Source organism: Rhipicephalus sanguineus, chromosome 6, assembly GCF_013339695.2.
Source record: "Rhipicephalus sanguineus isolate Rsan-2018 chromosome 6, BIME_Rsan_1.4, whole genome shotgun sequence".
Taxonomy (NCBI): domain Eukaryota; kingdom Metazoa; phylum Arthropoda; class Arachnida; order Ixodida; family Ixodidae; genus Rhipicephalus; species Rhipicephalus sanguineus.
The window spans coordinates 149,823,150-149,846,013 of NC_051181.1; the positions used below are offsets into that span (position 1 = coordinate 149,823,150).

General features: G+C 43.8%; 1 protein-coding gene across 3 annotated transcripts; it reads left to right on the forward strand.

The window, feature by feature from the left end:
• Window positions 1–1,732: 1,732 nt before the first annotated feature.
• On the forward strand, window positions 1,733–22,611 carry LOC119396763 (probable arginine--tRNA ligase, mitochondrial). 3 transcript variants are annotated; one of them, XM_037664071.2, is made up of 17 exons: window positions 1,733–1,861; window positions 1,911–2,002; window positions 2,096–2,201; window positions 2,892–2,960; window positions 4,078–4,285; window positions 5,513–5,589; window positions 6,250–6,334; window positions 6,407–6,480; window positions 7,263–7,369; window positions 8,141–8,218; window positions 10,629–10,689; window positions 12,382–12,589; window positions 13,021–13,204; window positions 15,516–15,611; window positions 16,421–16,495; window positions 19,805–19,868; window positions 22,492–22,611. In XM_037664071.2, exons 1-17 carry the CDS (start codon window positions 1,826–1,828, stop codon window positions 22,576–22,578), a joined length of 1,707 nt encoding a protein of 568 aa, XP_037519999.1. In that variant the 5' UTR covers window positions 1,733–1,825; the 3' UTR covers window positions 22,579–22,611. The 3 variants fall into 3 exon arrangements, with proteins under 3 accessions (XP_037519999.1, XP_037520000.1, XP_049273187.1); XM_037664072.2 differs by having other exon boundaries at window positions 2,102–2,201; XM_049417230.1 differs by lacking the exon at window positions 2,892–2,960.
• Window positions 22,612–22,864: the final 253 nt, after the last annotated feature.

Sequence of the window (22,864 nt, forward strand, 5' to 3'; positions counted from 1 at the left end):
TCAGATTTTCTACCAGTCCACGTCGGTCTGTAAAATGCTCGGATGTCTTTGCTTGTTTGCTTAACATACAAAAGGATTAAAAACCAACATCTTTTGTGAAAATTGTCTTTGAAGAAACAAGCTGCTTACAGCTATACGAGCAGTTTCAATGCTCATCTACAAATGTCCGGGTAAGCCTTGCAGACAGTAATGCTTAATGTTTTCTTAAATGTTTCAGACCAAGAAATGCAATCTCATTGCCAAATTTGTACAAAAAGCAGAGCAGCTGTATGCGCGAGATATGCTGAAATTGCTAGAACGAAAATGCCGATGGCTACAGAGGCAAGGGCGCAGCTGTGCACTTCTGTAGCATTTATACAGTCTTGAGGAATCGTACACAGACACATAAAAACTTCTAATTTGCAATAAGTTGCACATTAATACCATGATGTGCAGTGTTGCGCATCATTTACTTTTCATGTCATCACTGATGTTTTGGGGCACAGATCACACCTTTCTCACATGTTTTGACATGCTCACACACACAAGACGGGTTTTGTTGCATTTGTTGACCACTTGCTGGGCAGTTGCTGTTGTGTTGCACATTCAAAAATGTCACCGTGATGTTCTGATGGTCACATGCACTGGTGTTTAGAAAAGGATTACTGCGGAGCACGTTGTACTTGCGTAGTCTTCTTCCTTGAAACACTTTCATTTGAAATGTTGGCCGTGGTTTCATGCTTGGGGACTGAAACCAATGGTTCCCATTAATTAATTAAGCGGCTTGTAACCCTGTCTTGTATTGGTGAGTACTAGCATGATGTCAAAAAGTCTGACGTCTCAGCCCTCAATTTGTCTGATGAAGGTTGTCAGTTTATCGAAATTGATGTATTTATTACAGCAGCCATTGGCCACTACAATAAAGTATGTTTGTGGAAGAATCCTTTTTTTGTGTCAGGCATGTACTGGGACTGCTTTAGCTCATGTTGAATATGGTTCAATTAGCTGCATCTTCGGCATTTCCTTTCTTCTTAAACATGCATTTTACAGACTACCATTTGAGTTAATCCATTTTTCTTTCTGAAATATGTTTAAAAATATGTACCTATATATGAGTTATGTACACTCTCAGAGTAATTTTGCACATAAAACACCGCCATAGGTGTGCACGAATTAAGTTCCTGAGACCAAGTTGAAAATGTAATGGTCTTTGAAAAATATTTCACGTTGATTCGAAGGCTGAATATTCAAAACTATTTGCTAGGGCGTGGACCCAGAGTGCAGTCATTTAGTCAACTTCAGATATGCGCAGCTGGACCACTGTTTGTTTTTACATAGGGTTACATAAAATACACGAAAAAATTTGTAACTGTTGCAGCACCAAATTGATCCACCAAAGAGTGGTGGATCATACATGGAGAAAAATGTTCCTCCAACGAGAAGATTAAGAGGAGGCTTCTCCGCACAACTAAAAGCGCGATTCTGGCCAATCATGCCAGGGCAAGCGAACTGTTTCGCTTTCCGGACCTTTACCATCTGAGACGGTGCATTAACAATCTCTGAGGCCATGTTACATGTCGAAGCGAAGCATGGAAGTCACGCACTGCTTCAGGATTGATCTCTTTATTTTTGAGGGATATCAGCAGATGAGCTCGTCACGAAAGTTGCTTCTGGATATATGTTATGACAGGTTCCGGTTTGCATTAGATGTGGTTTACCTACGTGCCATGCAAATTGTCAGTGGCCGCATCGGCATTGTCATCAAGCCATGTGCTTTTTGGCGAGATCGCGATGTAAACATGCGAAAGTTGTGTTGTGATCGCCTCCTTTTCACTTGGGTACAGATATGGTGTCGGCGGTTCGGCGCAAGATTGCAGAACAGGTATTTATGGCGCAGTTCCAAGGACGCCCACTGACGCAATCTCTCGCAGATATGCCAGTCGGCGAGGCGCCTGGCGCGGTGTCGTGATGAGCCCTCCGCCCATCGCTTCCTTCAGCTCGTGAAATTGAAGACGGACAAAAGGTAGGCGTTAAACGCGCAGCAGCTGGCTGAAACTAGATTAAGTCAATGTTCTTTTTTTTTCATCTAATATGCGACGTTCTGTTTAATCACAAGTTGCAGTGCGCCGTTCCTGGCCATCTCTGAATCCGAACTTGGTGGGGCGCTTGGAATCGGTGCCGAAGAGTTTCGAGGATCACTTAAAACAGACTTGGAAAATGTGGTAAGCCTGTGCTTGTATTCGACTGTTTCACTGCTCTGTTACTGACATTGTAATATCTTAACCTAGTAGGACCATATACGCGTGTAAACAAACACTAGTTTCGGATATTAAATTGAGTACCAGCGTAGTACCAGAATTACTGTCTGCAAATGCTAGTCGCGGCACGTGTGTTTTTAGTAAGAAAAAAAAGGGAAGAGCTAATGGTACTAAATTGACACATCTTTTGCAAGGGCAAACGTGTTCTACTGAGTGAGTATACTTAACGCGATCACCAGATCATCATAGTTATTTTGCAATGACTATGAGAGGGTGTTCGAAACCACAAGGCTTAAATCGATCACGAACTGTCGTTTGTCCACTTTCCCTTACATAAAAAAAAGGAATAACTCAGCCCTTGTAGCTGGAGGCTATCATTTGGGGCCTGTTCGGCAGCTTTCTTAGACAGTGGTGACCTAGGCAGATGACCAGCATGTGAAGTAATCATGGTTCCAATGACTATACATGACACCATCCTATTTGAGTCTCAGCATGAGGCACACCTGATGTGTTTGAAACCACAAGAATTGAGATGACTATGTAGTGTCATTAAGTTCTCTTTCCTGTAGCTATTAAAAGGAAATTAAAAGACAGCCTTTGTGGCTATCTTATCTTGGAAGTTATCATTGTGCGACTCGTGTGCTTCTTTGGCAGTTGTCCAAGGCATTGGTGTCCGAGGCAGGTGAGCTGGCTGTGCCCCTTGACCGTGCCACTTTTCTTCAGGTGAGTTGGCACTTATCAACATATTGCGGAATCCTCAGCAACAATAAGTTGCTGAGGATCCCCAACTGCTGATGTATTTCCATCTGTATTTGTGAACTTCAAAGTAGGTGATCGTTAACTCCTTCAGTTGAACAAGTATTGTCGCATTGAAAGGGACTCTAAAAGCAAATATTAATGCGACCTGGATTGTTGAAATGATGTTCCAGAAACCTTGTAGTGCTTGTTTCGTGCCAGGAAATGCTTAGTTTAAACGAAATCATGTTTTAGTTGTCTGCACACCATTAGTGCAATTCAAACCGCCCGCCTCCGAGAACAGCCTTCTGATGTTGCATTCGCCATGCCCGCACTGCCCGATATCTGATGCAAAGGTCTTTAGCGAAACGCGGCCCGACAATAATGGAAATAACATCATTCTCAAGGATAACGTCAAGTTCTTTTTTTGCATGAATCGCATTTTATTCCATACTGTAATGCAATGAAATGTTCTTTTTTGTCATGGGTAGTTTGAGTACTTGTGGTTAAATGTACTGAGGTCCTACTACGTCTTTGGGCTTGTGTTCCAGAATCGTGTCCTACATTTACCTTAATTTCTCTGTTACCAAAGTGCTGCTGTGTATAATATTGATGTTTTAGACATTCTCAAGCGTTGATCTTTCACCCAGACATAAAATGTTATCTTTTGTCTTTAGTGTCTCTTTAAGAGTCAGCTTTTCTTGGTGGTCATATACTTCACTGCATCACGCTCATCTCTAAGTTTGCTGCATGCTTGTTGAATAAATATAGTTCCGAATTTGCACTTGCCCTGTCGTTTTATACTGTCCACTCGATTCACATAATTGTTATGTCCAAGTACAATTCAACTAGCTCATCTTTGCGCATTGTCAAGCTGCATGTTTTGGTGCATGAGAAATTCGTAAACAGGGGGTGTGTGCTGGAGCTGATGTTTCGACAAGTGGACTTGTCTTTTCCAAGGCTGCAACAGTTGCAGCCTTGAAAAAGACATGTCCATTTGTTGAAACGTCAGCTGCAGCACACACGCCGTGTTTACGAATTCGTCATGTCTTCAAGCTTCCATCTTTCCCTTCCTGCCTTTCTTTTTTTTGATGTTTTGGTGCAGGAATCTCTGTCCAAAGCCGGCTGCCCACCATGCCTCGTGCCTTCTCTGCGCTTCGTGGTGGACTTCAGCTCTCCCAATGTGGCCAAACCATTCCACGTTGGCCACCTGCGCTCCACAGTGCTGGGCCACAGCCTCTGCAACCTATTGAGCTTTGCTGGGCACCATGTCACTCGGCTCAACTACCTGGGAGACTGGGGTACCCAATGTGGTGTGTGCCATTCAATTTTTGATGCAGGATGCAGTGCTGCAAAGTCAGTTTTACAAGTGGTGTACTTGGTTTGTGTGCTATATATATCAATAGGACTAAAAGCTGAGGAACAACAAAGAAACTTGGTAAATATGAAAGACTTATGATCGAATGGACTGTAATGTTATGTGTGATAGGAACAGGGCAGTATGAATGTGAGAGGAAATGTGGGTGCATGATATGGTAGTTAAGGTTAAGAAAAAAAGCGGAGTTGAGGGGGTTATGTACAGCATAGAGGAGGTAACTTGTCGTCTATTAAAATGTCATAATATTTTATGTGCTGAGGGAAGGAAAACATAGTCGCAGATTGCAGGTGACTAGGTGGTGCGATAATATATAAATTAGTAAGTATGGGATGCCGTTGGCTTACTCAGGACAGGGAAGGTCACTTTAAATGGTTGAGGCCATAATCTTGTTGTGGACTTAAAGATATATAGCAGGGGTCTCAGACTCAACTCATCTAGCGAGCCGCAGTCGCGAAATTTAGTCCGACAAGGGTCGGGACAGTGATGAAGATTGAAGCGGGGAAGGGGGGGGGGGGGCATATCTCATATACGGAACATTTCTGAAGGGGATTTGGTGTCAAGACTCGAGAAACATTATGATGCTGATCTGCAGAATGACTGAAATCTGGACGCTGATTCTGAAATATAGTTTTTCTTCCATGCTTATGTTTCAACACATTATGACCGCATGTGGTGCTTCACGAAAAAACAATGATTGAGACCAGTCCCGTGTCTGTAGCTTACCCGAACAAAGCGTTATTAATCGCAGTAGGCAAGTAAATAATGCGAGTACCATTTAGCAATGGCACAAGCATTTTATTCCTTGTGAAGCCGTTAGCCGCTAGCAGGACGTCCGCGGGCTGCGTGTGTGAGACTCCTGATATGTAGTCTAACAAGGGCAGTGTGTGATGTGTTGTCGCCTCACTTTGCTTTCTTGACATGATTGTGTTTGCACATGGTCACCTTTCTCTCTTCTGTGAGGCTTGCGAGAGTTGCCACTTTTTAGTGTGAGCATTAATTACTACTTCTACCCACTTGATATGTTGCTTTAGCTCGAGAAAATGGCATTTTGAGATAGGGCACAAGTGCCATAGTGGCCAGGAATCTACATGCGGACCTGGTTGATCTGTATGGGTCCTGTGGATGCGTCTTTCCTAGCCCCATCCTGTTCCCACTTTTGCAGGTCTTCTAATAGCCGGTTTCAGTAAATATGGCAATGATGAGGAGCTCACTAAGGATCCACTTAAACACCTTCTTTCAGTAAGTGTCCTCTTGCAAAAGGTTTTTCTTGCTTTGTATTTGCATATATAAAACAGTATTTGCATGGCAACATTTACATAGTTTGATTGTTACTATAGCAGCAAATTTTTGTAGTCCAAAACAGCAAGACTAGGATGTGGATTCTTGTTCTACTCTGCTTTGTTAGCAGAGGATAGTTCTGGTTGCATTGCTTACAGTCTCAGATAGTGAAGTTTATCGTTAGCTTAGTGCGGGATAAACCGTTGGAAGTACAGAACACTGGCATTATTCACAGTTAGATTCTAGTCTCGAAATTGAGTCTGCCATTTCTGTTGAAAATATGAGTTTCCATATCCAAGAGCATATCTTAGTGTATCCTCCCATGATTTGTGAACGGTGAGCATTTGTTTCCTCTCCTACCATATTTGCTCACAAACCACTGGCACTGGTTAGCATTGGCTAATCTTGGCTAGTTTTGACTAATTATGGCTAAATAATACTGGTGTTGGCTCACAAATGATGCATGTCAGCTAATGTTAGCATATTTTGGCTAAATTACAACCAGTGTTGGCTAATCTCAACATTGCTTTTATTCAATCATAATTCAGTGATGATCTCTCACACATGGACAACCATCTGAATTGGTACTGCCTGAATTTATTTTATTTCATGGCTGACTAGGTCTATGTTGCTGCCAATGCAGAAGCGGAGAAGAACCCAGGGTTTCGTGCTGAAGCTCTTCAGCATTTTGCCAACCTTGAAGCTGGTAAGCACATGCGGAATTCGTAACAGTGGGAATATAAGGGCTCGTTGACCTTTTGTGACGCGTGTCCCACAGGTCAGCCCGAGGTGCTTGACCAGTGGCAGAAGTGGCGGCAACTAAGCTTGGATGGCTATGACCAGCAGTACAATGTGAGGAGGTGTTCGCTATGGTCTTATTGTAGTCGTAGCTGCAAAGAAGCCATGAAACCTTGTAATTTTGTTAAGAGCATTCAAACATGTTTGTGCAAGAGTATACAAACAACAGGATCATTGAAGAAATTGAATTTATTTTGGGCCCAAACTGAAATTTACATGTGCACTGGAGAGTTCGCATTGCAAGGCTTGGACTGCCCAACTTTAATTTTAATTTGCACTCATAGGCAGCTAAGAAAGTAATGCTTATCATGCAGCCTTTTGTCTATATATACACTTTCTCTGCTCTCTTTTGCCCACTTGTTGTACAATTAGGAAGGGGTGTGTCAGATATTGAGGGATTAAGCTGACCTGTAGTTAAGTACATTCTCAGCTGGAGCATGTGACGACAGCTCACAAGGAGATAAAAAGGAGGACCCTTGAAAATGCTGCTGTAAAGAGCCCATTATGTAAAGCTTTGCTGACATAATAATCAACTGTAGAAGTATTTCTGACCTCCTCGCAAAATGAACTATTGTACTATATATTCCTTTCTGGAAGCATCTTAGAAGTTAACGCATTGTTATTTTTTAATAGAGACAAATGGAGTGCAGACTAGTGCAGCTTTGCCTGAACTCTTAGCTTGTATATTGACTATAGTTCTATTATTTGTTGTTTATTAAAAACTATAGTAAGCATGTACATGTGGTTGCTTTCAAACATGTTTCATTGTTCTCATCACATGATGGTGATCGTCCGTGATTGTCCGTGATTGTGCTTTCTGTGATACCTCAATGCAGCGCTTGGGTGTCTCCTTCGACGTGCTGGATGCAGAATCCAGGCATAGTCGTGCTGCTCTTGAACTGTTGGAGAGGCTGCGCACTGAAGACAGGCTCACTTCTCGAGGGTTTGTTCGTCTATTAACTATACCTGAGTATTCATAATTTAAACGAGTGGAATACGGTATCATGCTTATTATTTTAATACTGCACTTTCTTTATGGCTTATATAGTTCACAGCGGGTGTATTGCTGGTGATCTCCCTGTATGCGAGGAAGCTGTTACGCAGAACTCTATCCAAAAATGCCCATGTTTATTATTACAAATTTTCAAACAAAAGACAATGAGCATCATACATCATACCTGGAGATGCTGAAATGAAAAGCGGGCTGGACATGCACCTCACTGTATGTCCACCTTATTTCCCTCACTTTAACTTTTCATTAGTACCACCTTTTGGCATTGAAGTCACCAGATGTGCCACTGTCATCTCCGTCTTCACTCTCAAGGGACGAACTGAGTACATAAAGAAGCTCATTGTCTTCTTCAGGAGCTGAACACTTCATTTTTTGAGTCACTCGATTGATCTCTGAAATCAGTATGTGTCATATGTTAATCTGCTTTCCTGTTGTCAGCACTTTCCAGGTGCTTATGTCCTGTGAAATCTCAGTGTTCACATTGACATCCTCTGCAGGGATGTGCGACATGTTGTGGTTCGGCTAGTTGCCTTGTGTGCATATAATGATATTTGCACATCGCATGGGTAGCAGCCGTTTTGCAGGCACCATCATTAGTAGCACGGGACTAATGCCAGAGTCATGGTGTTATAATAATGGGAGCATGTGACACGGCAGTCAAACCAACTTTTTATCATCGGCTATGCTTTATGCAACTTGCAGGGATGGCGTTTTGGGCATCAAATGCGAGGAGTTTGTCCCGCTTGCCAAGAGTTCTGGAGCCAGCCTTTATCTGACTAGGTGTGTGATAATCAATCATTGCCTTCAAGCGTTTGGAGCTTGAACTGCGTTTTGCTTCATGCTTGTTGCCCTCTATCTGCCGAACTGTATTTCAGTTACAAAATTATAGTTGTCAAGTAGGTGGAAGTGGACTTGAAGTTGCGCCAGCGTATTGCCATACCAAAATAACCTTGCTCGTTTCTTGCTTTGGCCTTTTTAGAAGCACTTGCTCATTCAGGGCATGTACACAAGTAAGCACCTGCATGTTCCTTGTATACTTTATGTTCCAACAAGGCTTTGCTCAGACTTTAATTGGTCTTGCAAAACACATTTGAAGTGAAAGGATGTTCAGGTCACTGTAGTAAGTACGTATGTATGGTCTTCATGATGACAAAAGAGCAACTAGAACGGAGACTTAAAGGGGCCCTGCTACACTTTTCCAAGTAACCATCGAATGGCGTTATTAAAGGAGTTTATTGCCTCGCGAATCGACCACTCCCCCAAGAGAGAGAGAAATGTAATGTGGAAAGGCAGGGAGGTTAATCAGAAAGCATATCTGGTTTGCTACCAAAATATAGACAAGGACAGAGGAAGAGACGACACCTCTGTCCTTGTCTATATTTTGCGCTGTTTTTACATCCCAAGCATGAACCACCAACTAGCCCAACTTTCACTATTATTTCTAGCTGACTTTGTGAATTAATGGTAAATTCCAGGCCGCGTGCTGCGCTATAATGTTTGGCTCATGTGTTCTCAAGAGCCTCGACTACCGATCAGCGGCGTTTTATGACAATGTTGAAAAAGTGTTACAGGGCCCCTTTAAGAAGGAACACAGGATGGAGCACTCTGTCCCGTGTTTTTTATTAAGTCTCCGTTCTAGTTGCACTTTTGTCATCACGAATTTATACCATGTGGGGTATGAAATGAGCCGCACTCATGAAACACACAGAGACAGTCATGCCGTCGAGCAACAAACAGGCTTTTAAAACGGCAAGCTCGCCAACCGAATCTAATACATAACTAGTAACACGCTAAATAACCTTATACAACACCAGTAAAAACACACAGAGAACATAACACATACAATGTACCGTGAATGCGCCGTTGCCGACGTCTGAATCACCACGTCAGGTCCGCAGAGACGAGGCGCGTTATCGTCCCACAAGAGACGTCCCTCCACACCCACGCCAAACCTAAAAAGAGAGAAAGTGCTCTTGCACAAGCACCCGGATAACCTTGCTTCCTACCAAGTGGCACCACTGTGCCACCACACGCCCACAGCGCCGTCTCTCGCTCGACAGCAAGGCTAACCACGCTAACTACGACTAATCCGACAGATGCAAGTCGTTTCGATGCGCGTCCGGAGAAAACGACTTTACAGGGTGTGATAGCATCCCCATAACCAACATGCCCAGATGGCAGTTATCCTAAATGTATAGTCTTGTAACAGTGATGTAAGCCATTGTTGTCTTTTGACTAGTGTTAGAGTCATGCATTTGCTTTTGCTGGTCATGTTATGCAACACTGCTGTAAAGTTAGCACTAAAGTTGTGCACTTCATATGGACATCGGCAGAGACCATTTGCAAGGGCCACACTGTGGGTAGCTAAAAACATAAGTGGATGAGTCAGTTAAATTGCGAGGGAAAGCACAGGTGCAGTGGATGTCAGGGACAGCAGTGCTTTTTGTGGCTTCTGAGATCGGTTAGTGAATGGCGGACCTGGACATCGCGTTTCTGATAAATTCTGCCCGAACTTTTACAATATCGTATAGTGTGCCATCGGAAAGCCACATAACTGCAGTTCTGATGTAGCTACGGTCATGAAAAAAGCCTAGAATTGTACATCTTTCTTGTAAGCAGTGGGCCATTTTTAGAATTCGTTCTTTTCAGACATTTTTACTTGGATGTAAAGCATATACAGCTGCTTACACAAGTCTTAGTAGAAAGAAGGTAGAAAAGGTCCTCGTGGCTCGAGGGTCGTGGCATTCTGTCGCTGAATATGAGGTTATGGGTTTTAATCCTGGTCATGGTAAGTGTGTTTGAGTGGAAGTGGAAGGCAAGAATGCATGTGTGCTTAGATCTAAGTGTGCATTACGGAAACCCAATTGGTCTATGTTAACACAGAACCCTCCCATTCTTCACAGTATGGCTGTTGATTTGGGTCGTTATACACCATACCCTACATTTTTAAAATACTGTTGTATTGGCAGGTGGCAAAGTTAAGTATGGCAATATAATTGTACGACCTCTGTACTAGCCGTTCTTATCATACCTTGGAAAGCGCTCTTGCCTCTGCTTCTTTCACACTTTCGTGGTGCAGGGGTTGAGAAATACAGTCCCAAGAATTTCGCGAGCATTCATACAAATTTCTGCATGCCCTTGTTGCATCAGTCATGAGTAGTATCATGCAGTGCTTGTATTTTTGATCCAGGGATGTGGTGGCTGCCTTGGAAAGAAAGGAGAAGTACAACTTTGACTGGGCTTATTACGTGGTAAGTACCTAAGAATGCAGTAAGTGTTCATGTGTGATTGTACGCATACCATATGAGCTCTCTGGTAGGTGGTCTACGAGCAACACCCAGCTGTAGGACAGTCGCAACCAACCCCTCCTAAGCCAACACCCGGTGGCATACACACTATGAGTAAAGGTTTCAGAGCGCACTGAAAAACTGGTGTGGCATGCATGGGAGCAGAGGCGTAGCCATAATGCTTTTTCTGGAGAGTTCAACCAACTTTTCTGTATGTTCATGTGTGTGTTAGTATGTGTGCGTGCGTTTGTATATATACACATGCAAAACTGAAAAATTTCAAATGGGAGGGGTTGAACCCCCCAACCCCCCACCTCTAGCTATGCCAGTGAATGGGAAGGAGCACGAAATTTGGTTAACAACTTTTACTTGGAACTCAGTATTTCACACGTGAAATGCATTGTTTGATGTTAAAAAAAGTATCATATTATGCCACTGCACACGAAGCGATTCTCGCTGGACAAAAGAAGCTGCACCCTTGCGGCTACCAGGCTTCTCAGCAGTTGTGTTGGCTACTTGTGGGATGGAAGGTATCAAACATCAAATGTGCATGAATTTAAACTGATGAGAAACTGCAGACTCGGTGTTGCATAACGTAAACTTGGCATTTACTACTTAAATGAGCCAGTACACTCAGTAGCTCAGCAGGAATGCTACTATGCTTACAGTATGCGTGCGTGCAACTCTCGTGCCGACAGGTGTAGACAAAGCACTGTCCTTGCTCTGACTCCCCTGTGATTGATTGTATTGACATCGTTACATCCACTTTGCTACATTGTTCTTCCAGCCAAACAATACTGCATCTCTGGAAGCTCTCCAACCCTATACGTGTAAGCTGTGCATAGCTATCAGTGAGACAGCATGACAACACCAATGGTGCTGAAAATGTGAATGTGCCTTGGATGTCTGGGCAGTTGCTGCTTTAATAAGAGGCCACCTGTGTTGTATGTAACACTGCATGCATTATATCATGGCTGCAGTGTTGCGCTGTATATACAATAGTCACGCATACTAGAACAGACTGAAGCTCAGTTTCCAGGCTGCATGTACTGGTTTTCTGAAATTAAACTTTACCACAGATACTATGGATTCATAAACTTTTTTAAAAATTTGGAGCCCTTCCCCTATCAGAAAATGGGGGCAGGTGTTTGTGCCTGACATGCCATTTTTCTTTCTCTCTTTCCTTCTTTCTTTCGCATTGCGCAATGCTCCCTCCTAATTTTTTCCTTCTTTCATGCTGGGAATTGGACCTACATGTGCTTAGCTCTGCAACACTTCTGTTGCTACAGGCAAAATGACAGTCCTGCATGAGACAATGAAGTGCAAGAATAAAATGCGGCGATGCAAAGTGACAAGTTACCTCCATAAAAGATCAGATTTCCATATCAGAAATGGCTGCTCGCCGATGAGCCCTTGATCAAGAGAGTACCAGTTATTGAAAAATGGCACATGAAAATACGCATTTGACTGGCGCCATTTTGAGGGCCTATTTTTGTACAGCCACATTTCTGTACACTCGCTGGCGCCAGATTTTTCATGAATTATGTTACTGCTGCCGCCACCTAAATCTGTAAGTCGTAGAAGCCTTTAGCAGCATGTGAAGGTTGCATTGAATTTGTTGTTATTACATGTCCCAACGATGGACCGTGCGTGCAGGTGGATCGCTCGCAGGCGGAGCACTTCCGACGGCTGGCACTGGTGCTGGAGCAGCTGGGTGTGGAGTGGTCGGACCGAGTGCAGCACGTGACTTTTGGTCGCATCCGGGGCGTCAGCAGCCGCAAAGGGGTCGGCGAGGGAATGTTGCTGGACGACTTGTTGAACGAAGCTGTGCATCGTGCCCGTCATTCCATGGATCAGGCACCCAGTAGGTAGCCTTTTCGTACAATTAAATTTAAGAGAAAAGAGGGGGCCAGCTATACATAAAACTGTGGCTAGCCTTATAACCAGACATAACAATAAAAGTTGCAAAAGTTCTGTCCAGCTTGTTCTCATTATCAATAAATCTAATTGTTTTCCTATTTTATTCTTCAAATTTTATACATAAGACCCTAACTGCATTGTTAAAATTCTTAACTCAGCTGCACTGGATTCCCTGTATATGCATGTATCTAACAAAGAGTTGAGTGTGAGCATCTGAGAGAAACAGTAGAGCTCAAGAAACAGCCATGTAATGTTATTTCTATGCACCTTAACATCGCATTCTTTTGACCACAATATGAACCGCTCTGTGGAGTAGTTGATAATGAAAATCACCACCAAGTTGAAGTGAAGGGTTCACTATGGTGTTTTCCACAGCAACACGAGTCCAAGATGAGGCAGCTGCTCAACTTGTGGCTGAGCAGCTTGGGCTGGCAGCCGTTGTGGTAAATTTCCTCCGCGGTCGGCGCAACCGGGACATCACCTTTGACTGGCATCAGGCATTGCACGCAGCCGGTGACTCGGGAGTCTCACTTCAGTATGCACATGCTAGGTTGTGCAGGTAAGTGCCGCTGCACGAGTGCCTCAAAAGATTTGCGTCTTTTCTGGTTATTGGAGTATCCTATACTCCATTTTATACATCAGGTGCAACGCTGTGGAAGTTTGCAAGACTCTTTGCAGTAGATGTGTTAGCACCAAGAACTAGTTAAATGATCTTACCACCCATAATGGATTTTTTTTTTCATTTTTAGGCTGAGTAATCAATGAAAATGCTTTATGCCTTACAAATAAACAAACCCCGTTATTTATACGCGGTTGTCAATAGGTTGTTCTGGATCTTAATAAAGTGGCTGACTGGGCTAGTTGGTTGTGCATACTTAAGGTTAACAGCGCGAAAAGAACACACTCTTTGTTTTCGTATCGTGGCCTCCACGATTAGTTTCGGTATTGTGCAGCCGGATCCAATCGCGGAGGCCACGTTTACAACGACGACACTGAAGGGCGAGACGTGCGGACTTGCACATTTTGCTGACCGAACTTCTTGCATAGCTTCCACACCGTTGCACCTTATGTATGAATTGGAGTATAGAAGTGCACAAATAGGCGATAATTGTTAATATTGAATTTAATATGCTACTATTTGACCTAGCCCTTGCATTGTGTAGTTGCTGTTTGCAGCTTTGAATAGTACATTGTGGTAATTTTTAAATAAAATCTTCACTGATATTCAAATGACTGACAAAGGGGTTTGAAAAAGCATTTGTGTCATTTCTATACCAAATATAATGAACTGCACCAGTGATACAAAACCAACCAGCATATTTATAGTGTAGTTCAACCAGCTCCTACAGTACCTGGCCACTAGTACAAAATATTTTTTCATATTTAAACTACCTTAGTTTTTATAAAATCACTGTTCACACACATTGAATCTCTTCCGTAATAGTTATGGACAAGTAGAACAAAACGTAACTAGTAGAGCATGACCCGGCAGTCTAACCCGTCTGTAAAAACTCAGCAGAACCTCAATGGAATGTCATGGCCAAGTTGAATCCACCATCTCAATAATGTTTACTAGCTTATGCAATCTTCTTCAAATTACTTTCTTAATTTATTACCTTAGTCTAACTGCCACTTCCACAAACCGTTTTGCCTCTCATTTGGTACCATGCTTCAGGGGTGTAGCCATGGAGGACCTTATCTCTGGGGTGTCCAAACCCCTTTATGTATGTGCGTGAATATATTTGTAGATGTGAATATATATGTACCAACTGAAAAATTCCTGTTTTATGTTATTACACTCAAACCTCATTATAACTAAGTTACATCTTACACGAAAATTTATATCCCAAAATTCGTTATAAACGTATATTCCTAACACTGTATGTATTGCAAGACTATTCTTCATTTACTTTGTTATAACCGATATTTCGTTATATCCATGTTCGTTATATCGAGGTTTCAGTGTATTTTTGTTATTGCTGTTATGTGAGAAGGAGTTGCTGTCACCACTGTAGGGGACTAAATCCCATTCTTTTATTTAATTTAAATAAATACAGTTACAAAAAAGCAATGTGATGACCCGGACTATTCATTATCATGACTCGTGCCCATGTTGTCTGCAGTGCATGCACTGGCCGATTCTCGCAGGCACACATAGCTGCTAGCCACAGATCATGTTGTGCTGAGGCTTTTTTTTTTCACTGCTGCAATTGAATAAGTAATCGTTATGTAATCGTGATGTTTTCTTTAATTTTCTGGGCTGGAAAAAGTCACTCTTCATGCGATATTCGTCAGCATATTCTTAATTTTGCACCACTTGTACTTGTGTAATTTTGTTATATGACCTCTCTCTCTCTCTCTCTGGTATAACTTGTGCTGCCCACAACAATGTAGCTGATCGATGCCATTTTTTGAGTGCTGCAAAGGCTTCTTTGTGGTGTATCACAGTATCCACTGGGCTGGCTAGTTCTGTGCACATTGCCTGAAAGTGTGCACATTGTTTGAGTGGCATAAGTACTGTAAATTCACATAGTGTGCTTCCTGGAAGTGTATGCAGCCAGAGTGGGGTTTTGGTAACGCAACTCTTGGAACACCTGCACTACCCTACTAATAAGCCATACATTTGTCTCATGTTGAAAGTTGAAAACCATCACTGGAATAGGCATGTTGCCTTTCTGAACCACTTGTCTAAACAGAGTGGCAGTGCACTATTATGCAAGTGTAGCATCTATCAGCAGTAATACTAACAGTGATAGCAGCTAGCAGCTATCAGATTGTATCGCAGTATATCTCCACACATTCAGTGCAATCCATGAAGTGTTGTACCCTATCCAACTGTGGCAATCTGACAAATGCGCCCATTTTTCCAGTCTCGAGGAGAAGGCTGGGTTGCCTGTGGAAAGGGATGCTGCAGTAGATCTCTTGCAAGAGCCTTGTGCACTTGCTCTGGCTGTCCAGGTAGCCAGGTGAGGTCAATCCATGCACCTGTCAATCCATGCGTTTTTATTGTTTGAGCTGCTCTGCATGCCTTAGACATTAGCTTCTTGAGCCATACTGTGTTTAGACATTGCAAGAGTGCTTTCTGCAATGCCTACTACATGCTAGGCACTAGCAAGTAGCGAGGTACCTGCGGAGTTCACGTTGCATGTTGACAGTGAACTTTTTGTCTCGTATGTGGCATAAAAAATATTTTAAAGGGACACTAAAGAGAAAAACGATTTTTCTCGTATTAGTAAATTACTCTCTCCCACTGCCAAAATCACCACGCTTGCCGCAAGAAGATGCTTGGTAAGTTGAAAAATGCGGGTAGTGACGCCATCTTGAAGTTTCCGCACCAATCGCCATGATGTCGAAGTGTCTAGTCACAAATCTAGAGCATATACGAGTGTTGGTTAAGAATTATTGGGCCACACGGTGCACAACGACAACTTAATGGATTCGAGGCGGATGAGAATGTGCTGGCGAAAATCACTGCCAGTCTCATGTTGATTGGTGTTCGCTAATTAGCTGCTTTTGGTGATGGCGCAGTTCTCTGGAATGTCCAGTGCTCACCCTTTCATTTGCCATCACCGACAGCATCGATGCCGAGTGTTGGTTCCGAGTAGTGCAGGGGAACAGAATGCCACAAAGCGCATGTAAAAGTGCTCTAGGTGGGTAGGGCCTAATGCCGCATTTAACATCACGCAAAAAATCTGTAGAGGTGTGTAGGATTTTTGTATGTACTGCCACCGTCAGAAAGAGTGCTGTTCTGATAGGAAATATAACCTCCCTGCAGGTTTGAAGAGGTGGTGTGCAGTGCAGTACACCAGCTGGAGCCCTGCATTGTGGCACAGTACTTGTTTGTCCTTAGGTCGGTATTCAATCCTGTATTGTTGTGGCTTGTTGCTCTCTTGCAGATGACACTGGATGAACTAAGCCTACTTTCACTTCTCAAAGTATGAGTGACAGTACAAGCTCACAGGAACACTTAGCTCTTGCAGCTGTTCCAATCATTGCTTCCAGCTAATGGTATAAGCCATGCCTTTTTGCAGCATGCATTTCAGTGGTTGTTACCTGACTTAGGCCTTTTGCTGCCAGAATACAGTCCACTGCACTTACAATGGATACACATAAGGCGTGCCTTAAAATTTGACAGACCATTCTTCTAAGTAAGTTTGGTCTTTTTGCACTTTTAATGAACCTGCTTTTAACCAGCTGTTGGCTACAGCAGTCACAATTTTGGGCATATGTTGTTTAGATAATGCACATACAACATACTTTGCAGCGGTGATCCTTTTATTATTATTATTATTTGCCTTTGCTGCAGTTACCTCGGAAGGCTATACCTTATATGATGTAGCTTACAAAGCCCAAGTCCATGCTTTTGTTACAGGACTTTTTTTTTGTCCGAAGACAACAAAATGTAGGAATCTCAGGTCACAAATTCTAAGGTTGTGGGCTTTTCCCTTTGGCATGCAAGTTGTTTTTTTCATCCATTTTGAGTCATCTTTATCTCATGGTGACTGCTTTGCTTCGATTAAAAACTACAAGTAACGCCCCGTATGCTTTCCTTGGCTTCGTATGGTTGTGTCTAGCAAATTTTGATCCATTCCCCTTCTTTCATTAATAGCGACTAAGGCCATACTAAGGACAGAAGAATAAGCCTGCATTCTTTATTTGTATAGGCCTTGACAGCTGGTATGGTGGCGCTGCGGCGCTAGGACAGTCAGCGCGGTGAGTCGCGGCCGCACGTGTGATCCCGTCGTGGCATGCTGCGAATGCCGCTCTGTGGGAACAGAGCAATGGCATTGCGGAACGAGCAGCGTGCGTGATTGTGTGGATTACGCGGAACTGAATACGTAGAAAGTTATTTAAAATAAAAGCAGGCTTCTTCGCGGCAGTGATCTTTACGCCGGTAATCATGTTTACGGTGTTAGGGGAGGGAACTGTGTCTGCAAAGGGGCCCTTCCAAGTCAGTTGCAAGTATGTTGCTCAGATGAAGAGCGTCGACTAGGGCGTCTGTTGTCAGGTTATCAAAGTTTTATCAAGGTCTTGTATTATTTAGATGAAAAAAAAGCATTGTGAAGAAGAAGATGCGCCTCCATAAAGCAGCATCGAAAACGCTTGGCTCGCTCGGCTTGTGCTTTTTAGGGGCGAAGCTCCTTAAGGTGTGGGCTGTGCGTCCCCTGTATGTAGCCACCGTGTAGTGGAATGTACCCACTACACGTGAAAACGATGGCGATGGCGCTGACTTTCTGCCATGAATGAAAACGATCGTGAACGCGCTCTCGCCCTCGAAAGGCAAAACGGCAACGCCGAAAACAAACGTTCCCCTGAGCTTAACGTCATACATGACAAAAACAAAATCAGGGGAACCCTGATTTTGTTTATCCTTTTATCGTACAATAGAGGGCACTGTCCCATAAAGATGCATGCAAACTGCAGTTGGGTGACGATATACTAGATGGCGCTGGACGCATTCCATTTCTCGTCTCGTTTCCGAGAGGGCGCTGTCTCATAGTCATGCGTACAATATGGCGATTGGGTGAAGGTACGCTAGATGGCGTTGGCGGTGCAGCTGCTCTCCGATTTTAGGAGCGCCCTCACACTCTCCTCTCCTACGTTTCCCCTCTCTCCTACGGTCCCCCCCCTCTCTCTCGCCTCGCGACGCTGACGCAGGCAGCGTCTGCTAGCGAGTTTCTTAATTGAAAAAACCGACTGCTCGCGCTGCACAACCGTTCACTGACCACCCCGTATATATAGGCACTGGATTTTGACCTTCAAGGTAGCGCCTGTGTGAGATTTCTCCTGTGCGTGATTAAACAATAAAAATTCACAGCGTACATGTGAAATTAAAGTGAGCTGCAAGTCGCCATGACTCTCATCGACCCTTTAGTATAAACGCGCCCGATCTCACGTCGTTTATGATGTATTGGGCAGAATTCACGGAAGATTCCTGGTTTACCGATGAACCTCCGGAGCTTCGCCCACTCATCATCATTCACTCCGTGGATATGCTGTGATTTTTTTCCCCCATTTAATACGCGAAGAGGTTCATTTTACTTTTGCATCCATTCTCGCTATTCAGCGGGGGTTCTCGCTATTAATCAGTCTGTGTGTGCTAGTTGGTGTTCAGGCTAAGCAACAGAAAAGTTCGTTCGTTCCTCTCGCTTTTTTACATTCGCTCTTTCCTTCGGGCTTTTCGATGATTTCTGCACATTTTCTCTGTTGTCTATATATCACCAATTGCACATTCATGGTGCACATGCAAGGCTGGGCGCCGAGGATGGTGTAAGCACGGCGCCGGCTTGTCTGTGTTTGCCAACAAGTGTGCGCACACATCCTGCGCAGACCTATCATGCGCCTGCAGCTCTGGCCATCACCCGCGTCCCCTGCTAGATACAGAGATGTCACAGGGTCACGCTGTCGCCTTTCCCATAGCACGCAGGCAAAAGTGTCGGAACATACAGGCAGAGTGCAGGGCTTTCGAGCTTCTCTCATCATTGCCCAAGAAGTGGGCACTGCATATACGGTTTCAGTGCTTCACAAGCTGCCGAAGACCTCCATCGGGGCTAAAAGAAGGCAGAGTTTATAACCACGACGAGCAAATATGTGCAGTAATAGCAAGGAAAGCATTAAAAAAATGAAGAACGTCTGTTTATCTCGCATGCCACACTGCCCTCATCCGACGCTGTCATCGCTCGTTCTCGTTAGCCTTCCATATAAATCCATATAATTTTATTTTTGGCAGCTTACAGCCTGTGTTTCTGTAGCTGCTGCGACAGCCATGCACGCAGCAATAGCGTAGTTACACTACTGTTTGACCGCGAATTAGCTTCATCCTTTCGAGCTGCTATGGTTCCACCCGTACGTACCCGCTCTCAGCTGCGACTGATTAGTAGCGCGCCGCGGGCGACGCCACTTGTTCAGTCAAAACTGCAGCGCACTAGGCCTATTGGCTGTGATAAGGCAAAGAATACCTGTGTTACATGTGTACTTATAAATGACAGCTCCTGCACCATAATCAGGCACACAAAGGACCTTGTCCTCTCTTCTCAGCTCCAATGTACCACTGTTGTAAGGCTTTGAACCTTGCATATAATGGTAATGTTCGTTTTTTCTCTGTGCTAAGCCAATACAATTCATCAAAAACCATTGTTGTCTTCTCTCTATTGTGCAGCCATGCCATTGGGCGAGCCGCCAAGGAGCTTCCTGTCAAGAACCAAGGACTGCCCATGGCACAGGTGATGCACCAATCAGCTGTCAACCAGCACTTTCATGTGTGCAGAATAACAGCTAATAATAACAGAATTGTTGTTTTGGAATCGGCATGGAACTGCAATAGCAGCATCAGGGACCTTGGCTTCCTCACATGTGTACACGACAAACTCACCAGTTTAGTAAAGAGGAACACAAGCTTACACTTTCCGTGCCCTTTCCTTGACTGCCTTCTTCTCTGAACTAAAGAGAGAGAAAGGGGTAAAGATATTGTGTGCTAAAGCTTAAGCAGACATTATATAATGGAACATTGTTTGCAGAAAGCTAGACTGATTCCCAGTGGTATGGGAATACCTGTCGACATTCCCACAATGCCTCCATTGCTATGGGGAACCAGCGCTGGAGTTTCCGCGGACAGGGTGCGCCGCCCTGCCGGGTACGGCCGGAAACACTCGGGCATACAAACAAATACGAGTGGCTGCTAACGTGAATCATGCCGCCGTGCGCGGTCATCAAACGAGAAAAAAGAAGCGTCGAGACCGGCGGTATTGTTGTATTCACAAATGCCACAATCAGAAATGTCTTTAATAACTGAAAAAAATAGTCCAGAGCATAGTTGACTCCCTTCGGCCTTGCTTTCCACCTATGCACATGGGTTGGCGCTCTGGAAAACATCACAAATCTTTTATTTGAAACTGGCCTTGAAAAGTTAAAGAAAGCACATGACAGCTTAGGTTGTGTAAGCGTCGCGCCGTACATTACACATACGGTATGTACTCGATTGTAACATGACCACGATTGTAACGCCAGGAGTGACATTTCATTACGTCCAGGAAGAAAAAATAGAATTTCGGTATTCGATTGTAACGCGAGGGTTGACTTTAGGTTGCAAAAATCTAGAAAAGAAACTCGCGTTACATTAGAGTAAAACAGTATTATACGTCACTGTCATGTGCACAGCTGTAGACAGGTTACAAATCCATGACCGCTAGAAAAACCATGTTGTCTACGCATGTTCCATTGCTGATCACACACTGCATGTCAACCTCGAAACCACCATGAAGTCAATTACCACTAGGTTCCTCAAAGGATTTTTTTAAGTATCAGGCTTAGACGACGGCCGATCGCAAGTTTGCAAATGGTCTGCAGACGATGCTTGTATTTCCGCTAACACCACTGATCTCCAATTTACACCGGCCTTTTTACATTTATTTCACGCTTCACCGTCAGCTTCAAAAACATTTTTTCAAAATACTGCGATACGAGCATTTAGTGGGCACATGCAAACCGTTAAAAACACCGTAAAGGAAAGTGTGTAGCGAAACAGCTTCTGTAATATAGTACGAGAGCTGTAACTACAGATTACGTAAATGTGATATGCTCACTCAAAACAGCTGTCACTCACTGGGCTGAATGTTCTCAGTGCTGCCTCACGCACAAATTTTATTTCAAAGCGGGCGCACAATGAGCACACTGCATACACCGTCGACCTTGCTAGCGCAATTTGAACACACTTACCTGTAAGTTTACGTCGTACGGTGCTTGACAATTCGCCGAAAGGTCACAATCGCTGTCTCTGTAAAAAACAGCTTCTTCGACGTCATAGACATGCTTCGCATTGGACAGCTTCTGTCCTTTCGACAGCACACTCTCGCGAAGGTACCCGTCCGCACACATCACATCAATGAAACCGCAGCGGAGAATAATCGGTGGCATTGCTGCTCGCCCGCTGCACCACATTGCAGCGAAGTGTCCCGATCTTCGCTTGTCTTGCGCGTTCCAAAGTACCTAAAAAACGACGCACATCGAGCAAAAGCCGCGGTAGTGTCGAATGACATTCAGCATGCGTTTGAACGTGCCACAAGGTATGTGAGGGCACGTTGAAACGTGCCGTCGTCAGCCGTCATACGCCTCGCGGCGGCTCTGTATTACTACATGTTTCTCAGCTAGCTCGCCAGGGCGGCGCGGCTTGTACATTTTAGGCGTGCCACCTGGGCAGCGCTGGCTACCCATACTGCCAATCTTGTGTCATTTTTAGTTTTTCCCGCATATCGCTTTCACCTATTGGTTTCTGTCATCAGGTTGTCACTTAGACACAAGATGTGCGTGCTGTATCTTAGCCTTCCTGAGCAATATCACAATTTTAGTAGCAGGACAGGAGTGTCTAGTCAGGCTGCGTGCATGACTCGGATAGTGGCGTACAATGTTAAATATATGTGAGAACTGGTGACTGCTCAGAAATGTATGACGCTGCGTGTATAAGTAATGGATGGACCTAAGATATGAGTTCGTTTCAATGACTGCCAGCTGAAGGTGGTACTGTTGCCACTTTTGCTTTCAGCCACAAGTTTGCCAAAGAGTTTGATTCTTTATCGCTCTTCCTTGTAGCATTTTTGCATGTTTGTAGTTATTCATCATCACAACTTAAAAGGCATATAAACGTGTTAAATTGAGTACTCGATGACATAAATATTGTTTTCATCATAACTAATTACATCAGAACGACAAATGTAGTTCTGATGTGTAGTAAAAATAGCCTGTTTCAAAGGAATCAACTATAGACTTGCAGCTTCAAAAAGCATGTCGCTGCTTCATTTTTTAATATCGTGTGTTTGCACCTTTCTTGATTATAGTAGACTTCTCTTGCAGGCACGGCTTCTACTTTTCCACGCTGCAAGAGTGACACTTGCACAAGGGATGCGGCTTCTAGGTGTAGAGCCACTGAAAGCCATGTAGATATTTTATTAAAGTCCGAATGTTCAACTTACGCTGGCCTGGTGTGACTTTGAGACTTCATTGCGGAAGAAGACATGCAGCGTTCCCATAAACATACAAAGGATTTAAAGTACATGTAGTTCTGTTATGTCTAAAGCTACCGCCGAGCACGCTTGTGCGTTAGCAGGCTACTACGGCTTTCATTGCACACATTTTCATTGCTGCGATGTCTGGCACTCTTAGCTAACACACTAGGACGGCAACAGGATCGCTTGTACCATGCGCCCTTTTAGGCAATTTTAGAGGC

Bases quoted from the DNA above. Each gene is read 5' to 3' on its own strand.
- LOC119396763 (XM_037664071.2), top strand. From the start codon at position 1,826: ATGGTGTCGGCGGTTCGGCGCAAGATTGCAGAACAG. The intron at 7,370-8,140 runs GTTTGTTCGTCT...TGCAACTTGCAG, and splicing joins GACAGGCTCACTTCTCGAGG to GGATGGCGTTTTGGGCATCA. The intron at 8,219-10,628 runs GTGTGTGATAAT...TTTTTGATCCAG, and splicing joins GCCAGCCTTTATCTGACTAG to GGATGTGGTGGCTGCCTTGG.